Source organism: Arachis duranensis, chromosome 9 (assembly GCF_000817695.3).
Source record: "Arachis duranensis cultivar V14167 chromosome 9, aradu.V14167.gnm2.J7QH, whole genome shotgun sequence".
Lineage (NCBI taxonomy): Eukaryota > Viridiplantae > Streptophyta > Magnoliopsida > Fabales > Fabaceae > Arachis > Arachis duranensis.
Window position 1 is genome coordinate 20,998,322 of NC_029780.3, and position 8,990 is coordinate 21,007,311.

Sequence of the window (8,990 nt, forward strand, 5' to 3'; positions counted from 1 at the left end):
AACTCTTTCTTTATGCGTAGAAGAAAAAATAAAGAATATTATTCTATAAAATATTATTAATTTTTTTACTGTGTTATTTATTATATATTCTGTAAAATATTATTTTATAAAAAATTTGACTGTGTAAATATAAAAACAAGTAGAGTGTTATTCATTATATTTTATAGAAAATTCGCCACTAACTCATTTTGTATATTATAATTGAATTGGTGGAAGTCAATTAAAATTGAATGAAAGTATATGTAACACGCATTCAAAAACCAAAACAATTATGCTATTATATTCTCTAATTTTTTGTTGTTGCAAATTCTATTCTATTATTCTTATCTTTCAAAACTTCAACACATCCCAAATATCCTAATCTAAGGTCTCGCATATTTTTTTTCATAGTTATAAAGTCTTTAAAAATATAGTTAACAAGCTATAGCTCAAATGACATCATCTCTTTATACTCATCTAAAGGTGGCAGGGATTTAAATAAGTAAAGTCACCATATATAAAAACTACATCAGGTAGCGAAAAAATCATATTTATAAATTTTCTAAAAGAAGTGTTAGGAACCAGCAGATTTTGTGATTTGTAACTATTAATTAGTCATCATTAATATTTTTAATAGTGTAAAATTATATCTAATAGTATAAAATTACTCAATTTTCTTTGTTAATTAAATATTAACCAAATTTTAATAAAAATGCTCACCTACCTACTAGACTTTCTCTATCAAAACACATCCTTAAAAAATATGAAAGTTAAAATACATATAATAATCTATCCAATTTTCGTTCAAAAATAAAAAAGACAGTCAATTTTATTTCAATCTCCAATGTTTTTATTATCTTCAAGACTTCAACACCAGTCTTCTTCCTCCTCACCAACAATATGTAAAACACTAAAACTCACAATACCATCACCCATTAACACCACAGAAACACATATCAACAAACATACAACACTATGCAGTTTTAAACCAATGCAATTCGTTAACATCGCCATAAAGTCATCATCCATACAAAATAATGTCAAATCCACACCTTCATTCTTACAAAACAATCTCTCATCATCCATAAGAGCATCTCCAACGCATCAATTTTTTAAGGTTCTATTTTCTTTTTCTCTGACACAATAGAGTCCCAACTGTTGGAGAGAAAGAGAATAGCGTCCCTGCTCATTGATCGAGGAAGAAGAATTCCTCCTCAGAGGAACTTGTGATTTGCAAATGATAATTTGCCATGTGACAAATTAATTAATTAATTAAGTAGGACCACAACAGGAACTAAAGTTAGTTCCTCCTAATGGAGAAGAGAAAGATGCTTTGAGTTCTTATTTACTGTTTATGACGCAAAAGCTGATGTGGAGTTACTTTTTATGACAGGTGGGCCATAAATAGGAACTGGGATAAGTTCCTTACTGGAGATGGTCTAAGGTGCCCACAATCAACCTTCTGAACATAAGAGCAACTCCAATGCTAAGAAATAGAGTTCCTCTTCTGACATATGGGGACTCAATTACCAATGGAGTGAAAAGGGAAGGAAGGCTCTTCACGTGAATCAAGGTTGAGAGTCTCTCTAAAAAGGGACTTGTAACAACCAATAAAATCATGCCATGTGGTAAGTTAATAAAAAAATAAAAAATATATTAAATATATATTAAATAATTAAATTATAATTAATTTATTAATAATTATAATAATTTATTATATTAAATACTTATATATCTATTTAATTAATTATTTATATTAATTATTTAATAATTAGTTATATTAAATTATAATTAATATAAATAATTATATTAAATCAATATCAAATATACATCAACTCATAATTAATTAAATTTATTTACATAAAAAAAATAATTTTTACATCTTATAAAATAATTTTTGGTTGGATTATTTATTTTTAGTGTGACCACAATAGGAATTAAAGTTAGTTCATTCTAATGGAGAAGAGAGAGATTCTTTGAGTTCCTATTTATTGTTTTTGACGCAAAAATTGATGTAAATTTACTTTTTATGATAGGTAGGCCATAAATAGGGACTGAAATGAGTTCCCTACTGGAGATGGTCTAAATCATATTAAAAAAAAAAGTTGACGGCAATGAGAATCATAATACATCCCCAAAGCACTTAAAGCCAAGATATATTACATGCTAGCAAATATTATTTTTGTCCAGTATTTATTCAACAATAATTTGTATTTATATTTATAAATATTTTATATATAAAAAATATATAGTTTGTATTTATATTTTTTAAAATTTTGTACACATAAATCAATACTGTGTGTATTCATATTTTTCAGAATTTGTATATATAAATTGATATAATTTATTTATTAAAGATAATTTTGTATTTATACTCATCAAATGATGGTAAAAAATACTAAAAATTCCTGTTTCTCAAAAGTTATCTTATGGCACCAATATTAAACGAAAATATTATCTCGTCTCTTTTAATTACAAAATATCACGTGAGTAAAAATTACTATTTTTTACATTAATTACATAAATAATTCGAATAAATTACTATTTGTACCCATAAATTGTGTCAAAAGCACCCAGACATTGGTTACGTAATTAGTCCGTTAGAATACTCTTGGCACACGGAACTTATTTTTTGTAGTTACAATTGTCGTTTTATTCTTATATAGGTATATTTGTCAGTGTCTATATCTTTTATGGGTACAAATGGTAATTTATTCTAAATAATCCTCAAATAGATGATTATATACAACGTTTTACATGATCCTCATGCATCAAAATTAAACCCTTCTAATAGTAATATTATACAGTAAACGTGTGAAGTTACAAAGAGTATTACCAGTACCTTGCAGTTAAAAAAAAGAATGTTACCACCATTAACTTTGACTCTTGATCAAAGAAGTGCAGCTGCATCAGCCTATTCGTTTCTACAATATTTTGCAATTAATCTTAATGCAATTTTCATTGTCACAGCAGTTTTGCAGTTGCAATTTAAAATTATAGTCTTATCCTTAATATACACTTTGATTTTAATGAATTGCAGTTTTACTGCTTAAAAAGGGAAGACAGGGAAGAAATACGTGTTTTACTATCACAATAATGATCAAAAGCTGTGTTATGTATGTCCATGATTTTTATGTCCCTTCGTAGGTTTTCACTCGATTTTTTTGAGTATCAAACTTAAAATTTCAGGAACAAAGTTGAGCCTTTATCATATTCATCATAGTTATAGTTAGCTAGATCGTGTTGTAATATATCCTAGTACAGAAATGAGTATGTAGTTATATATTGAGTAAAAAATATACTCATAATATTTCAGTAAATAAATAAATACATAAATTAATACTCCTGTTGGAATAAAAAATGAATTTTTTGTCGACAGAGGGTGTTTCAACTATAAAAACAGAAAAAATGCAGACTAAAGTCAAAGAAAGATTGTACAAAAAATGTCGAAGTCGAAAGATAGTTACTGTTTTTTTTTTAGCATTAGGACTTGCTATTCGACTTTCAAACTGAGTGGAGAACATGTGTATGAAATTTGAAGAGCAAGTTGAAAAAAATATGAGATTTAAAGACCAAGAAAGATATAGTTGTCAAAACTTGGATATCAAAATTCTTCATGGTTAAGACAAAGTCATGGCTGAGAAGAAGGAGAAAATAAGATCGTGGACTAAAATTCTCCATGGCAAGTTCATCTCCATGACTTATAAACAGTAGAAACTTAGAAGTGTTATGAAACTTCAATAAAAAATATTAAATCATCACATAAACTCATAAGATTTTAAATTTTTTTTGTTTATTTGATTCATTTTAGTTTATTTTCTGAGTTTGTTATTATTTTTGTTTGATCAATATTTTATATTCTCATTGTCTTTTTTATTTAATTATTGATTTTTTATTATTTTTTATAATTCTGCTACTAGTAATTTCTATATAAAATTATTTTGACACCATAATTAATTAATTTTCAGGTCGAACTTATTCTTCTTTTTTAAAAGAATTGTATCTGTTCTGATAATTAAAATCTTAATATAAATTCGTTTTGACGCTATACGTCGAAGTCGACTAAAAACCAAGAGAAACAACGGTGGTTAAAAAAACTATATCAGCCCAGAGTGCATTTCATCCCTTTCTTTAAACTTGTTTTGAGCAGAGGTACATGACTAACATGTAGTTGCCCATTGAGGGACCCCATACCTTAGGCAAATCTTCTGGGGTCATCTAATATTATTTGTTATATGATCGATCGTGTCACCTTCCAATATGCTACAACTAAAATATCCTCTTCTACTATGCCAATCAATCAATTTATTTTCATTTTCTTTCCAATATTTAATTTTGAAAAATATTTGAAGGCGAGCAATTTTAATCTATATCGATAAGCACTTTTAGTCGGCAGTCGAACACTTTAGTCCAACAATCTAACATCAAACTTTTAGCAAACACTTTATGCGGCTTTTCTTCAACTTAATTTTTAAATTAAACTCGTCGGTGGTGTGCTGTAATTTTTGTTGTTTTGCTTTGTTTCAACCTATTCCTTAGTTCAGTTGGTGAGAATTCATTTCTTTACATAATGTATGTCCATTAAAATGTCGTGGTATAGGATTTCATTTTTCTTTACTTTAATAATAGGGTTAATCTAACACTTTATAACTGAAATCTAGTTGGATAACTGCGGTTATTTGAACTTCACAAAAGTAAGTGCACTTTGTACCAACTAAAATTTAAGGGCAAATAATTAAGTTGGATTAGTCTAGTGGTTAGCTCATTAGTCCGCTTAAATTCGGGGGTTCGAATCCCGCCTTGTGCATGCAGCAACCCATTGGCCAGCAGCAAACCCTTAAATGGAGCTCAGTACCGCGGCGGATTAGTCCTTGACCTGCCGGGTTGGGGGATACCGTGGGAAACTAAAAAAAAATTTAAGGGCAAACTCAATCCGCATCGAGTAGGATAGGGTGTAGGTAGGGTTTTCGTACTGGAGACGATAGGGTGTGAGTTGAGCTTCAACCCTAACCGACCAACCCGCATCCTATATACGTATATATTATATAGTTATATAAAAATATATTTCAAGTGAACGTTGAGTTAAAAATCTCTCACTAAATGCAAAAGATCTTTAGCCACTAAGAGAAGATTATTAATTGATAATTTAATACGTTTTTCACATAAAAATCAATTCTATTTTAAATTATCAACAAGTTATATAATAACGTTACATTTTTTTAATAATTCGCAGATAGAATCGAGTAACCATCGGTTAAGAACGAATAGGATTAGGGTTGGGATATTCTCAACTCGCTATTAAGATATGATTGAGTTTATATAAAGATCTCAACCCTATCCTACCCTACTCATTGTCACCCTGCTAAAATCTATTAACAATCAAATATTTATTGATATAACTTTGTTTTTCTAATAATAAAATATTAATTACTAAATATTCAAATAATAATATTTCTCTAAAGTCTAAAGAAAGCCACGGCTTTTGAAAATGGTAAATCAGAAGAGAAGACGTGTTGTACACTTTTGAAGTGGTGGGAGCTAAGGTTTTCTTGCAAAAGAGTAAAACCAATCTCTATGTGAAGGACACACCTCATTTAAGCAAAAAATGGTCCCTGGTACTTTGATACTACTGAGTATTGACAGAGAGAAAAACAAAACATGCAAGTTCAATGGATCCTTATTCTGTGAAAAGGACTCCATTGAAAATTTGTACACATAGTTTGTAACTTGAATTTAAAAGGGAGAAACCTCTTTTATGTTAAAATTGGTCATAGAACTTTACCATTTACAAGATTTAAATTAATGAATTTAATAAGGAATTACAAAATATATCTCATCTTAATTCGAAATATTAAGACAACAGATTTATGATTCTTCGAACTATATAAGATTTGTTTAATACAATTCAAGCTTAAAGTTGAAACAAAATATTATAAGAACTAAGAAGAGAGGAGCCTCAGAAAGTGAGAACAAGCCTTATAGCACAAGTGCCTGTATAAGCTTGAAATAAATAAATCACCGATATTAAATTAGACCATAAAATAAATTCTGATAGTTTTGTGTTAGACACATTTACAACAACAAAATAAATAATAATAATAATAATAATAATAATAATAATAATAATAATAATAATAATAATAATAATAATTAAAAAAAGTAAGAAAAAATAATAAAAAAATTTTACAGCACATATTTGTGGCCAGAACCCTCGCAAGTCACCACAGAAAATTCTGGCCTAACTAGTCCATATTTAATAAAACAAAATATCATTGCATATTTTTGTGTTTCTCTTCTTTCTCACTAAATTGAAGGTGTTTTTTTTTTCATGATGTTACGTTTTAGGCTACATGGATTGGCCAAAAGCCACTGAAAATCTCTGCAGATCCTTGGTATACATATCTGAGAATTGATGAGGTTGTTGCTGGCTATGGTGGTGCCAACTACTACTTGATGAGTCTTGTCTCATGAAGCTTGTTGTTTCTGGCTCAGTAATAACCTCACCACCACCACCACCATACATAACAGAATGAGAAGAAGAAGAAGAATGATTCTGAACTACCGTGTTGTTGAGAAGAAGGGTGTTAAGATACTCACACCATTTTACCTCTTCTTGTTCCCATGTTAGAATGTTGTTAGCAACAAAGTTAGCGTCACTCGATGTGGCGTTTGGTGGAGTTGCTCCAAAATTGTTCATCATTTGCTGATAATTGAAGGAAAAGTATCCTCCTACAGAATCAGAAGGAGGCCCTTCAAACCTTTCTGTTGTTGTTGGTGGCTTCTCCTCCTCCTCCTTCTTGTTCTTGTTATTCTCAATAGGCACCACATCGGAGAGTGGCTTGTTTGTGATTGGGTCAATCCCTTTCTGCCTCAGCTTCTTCTTGAGGCAAGAGTTCCATAGATTCTTTATCTCATTGTCGGTTCTTCCCGGTAACCGTGCTGCAATCTGAGACCACCTGCTCATACCAACTAACCGTTTAACTAACTAAAACTGTAATGTAACCGTTTAACTAACTAACTAACTAACCAAACTAACCGGTTTCCAAGAACTGCATGGAGTTCAATTATCAAATCCTCTTCCTCCTGTGAGAATGCTCCTCTCTTCAAATCTGGCCTCAGGTAATTTATCCATCTTAATCTGCAGCTCTTCCCACATCTCTGCAATCCTGTTCTCACACACATACACAACCACAAATATTATTCAATGCTGCAATTTTATTCAAATATTCCTTCTCTTCCAAAATATCGTCCATGTTAAAATTTGAAGTATACCAGGAATATTTGTGTTCTAGTGTTTTCAGCCGTTCACCTCGATTATGAAATATATACATAATTGAGATGAGTGGCTAAAACCACTAGAACACGAATATTGTTGGTGGAATACTTGAAAATTTTTATAATAAATGTGTACCTGCTAGTTTGGGGACAGAGCTCCAACATCCATGACCATGGTTGGTGATATAATTGAGAAGCTTCTCATCTTCCTCTGGGGACCAGAGTCCCTTTCTTAGCTTCTGCTTGTAGCAGCAAGAGTGCCTTCCCATTATTATTACTGCACTAAAAATAATAATTATAATAATAATATTAATGCTTTTGAATTGCTATGAATTGTGGGAAATGGGGTGAAGGGAAGTTTGTTGAAGAGACCTTTAGTTTCAAGAGGCTATTATCGTTTTTAGGCTTTGAAGTTGAGAAAATAAACTGACACCGTGATTGGGAATCAAATAAATATATAGGAGACTTGAAGATATAGAAACTCTTTTTTTTGGTATGTATCTGTAATGCTGTACTCAAGGGATGGTTGGACACTGCCATTTTTCTAAATAAAATATTTATATGACTTTTCTTTTTATCTTTAAAGAAATTCCACTAGTATTTTAAATTTACTGAACTCCAACTAATCTAAGATTAGATTTAGACCATGTTTGATGAAGTTATGTTAGTGATTTTTCTTTTTTTTTTCATTTTTTGAACAATAAAATTATAAGATAAAAGATTATTTTTATCTCTAACGTTTATGATTTTTTTAAATATTTCTAACATTTAATTATATTTAATGTTAGGCAAAAAATTGAATATGGAGTTTTTTTTGGTGTTATTTTCAAATATGAGAATGTGTGGTATTAAACTTTAAAGTGGTAGACTCATCCTTCTTGCATTAAGTGATATACTTCTTTTATTATTATTTTAATTGAATCTAAATGCATTTTGCATATAGCGAGAAAAAATTTGAAGAAAAATTTTGAAAATTTTTTTTAATTTTTAAAAATCCATCTCACAGTGAGCAAGAGATTTTTTATTTTTTTAATGAAAAAGATAATTTACAGCAATTGATATGATATTTTCAGACATTCGTAAAGTGCAAGAAATTCATTTTGTCGTATTAAATTAACAAAGTCAATCTCTTGTTGCATGCAAAATATCAATATAATATTATTTCAAATAAATTTTTACTATTTTGCGACAAAAAGTAGTTTTTTCTCTGTATATAAAGAAGTTAATCTCACAAAACAAAAAACAATTTCATTTACTTTCTTCTAGCAAGCTAAAATTGTAATTTCTTTTAAGTCACTTATAGGTGAGAGTTTTTACTTCCAAGCTTTTTCTGTGGAAGCAATGAAAGCTAATGTGTGTTTATTAGTATATTTTGATGGTGAAATTATACTACATGCAAATGAGGGTGTGAAATTTATTTGTGCGAGTCCAACATCTTTTATTATTCCTTGCACAATGTTATTGTAGAGCTACAAAGTAGACTATACCAATACATATGCGGTAATTTTTCAAAGAGAGTCAGCAGTATTTTATACAAGCAGCAGGTGTTAGTTTTCGGTAGTGTAACACAGTTTCAAGTAATTAATATGACTGATAAAGTCACTATGCTAGAGATGTTAATGATTTATTGACAGAATCAAGCTCATGTGTCGATGATCGAGTTGTATGTTGAATTCGAAAATTTGACTATTTTTCATGAAGTGAATGAATCCTTCCTAAATGAAGGGGCAAGATAA

General features: G+C 29.6%; 1 protein-coding gene across 2 annotated transcripts; it reads right to left on the reverse strand.

Annotated features, from left to right (window-relative positions):
• Positions 1–6,097: 6,097 nt before the first annotated feature.
• LOC107465100 (transcription factor MYB61) lies at positions 6,098–7,778 on the reverse strand. 2 transcript variants are annotated; one of them, XM_016084092.3, is made up of 4 exons: positions 7,627–7,772; positions 7,391–7,531; positions 7,016–7,145; positions 6,098–6,935 (listed from the first exon to the last, which is right to left on the reverse strand). In XM_016084092.3, the coding sequence occupies exons 2-4, from the start codon at positions 7,521–7,523 to the stop codon at positions 6,326–6,328; spliced, it is 873 nt and encodes a 290-aa protein (XP_015939578.1). In that variant the 5' UTR covers positions 7,524–7,531; positions 7,627–7,772; the 3' UTR covers positions 6,098–6,325. The 2 variants fall into 2 exon arrangements, with proteins under 2 accessions (XP_015939578.1, XP_015939577.1); XM_016084091.3 differs by having other exon boundaries at positions 7,391–7,778.
• Positions 7,779–8,990: the final 1,212 nt, after the last annotated feature.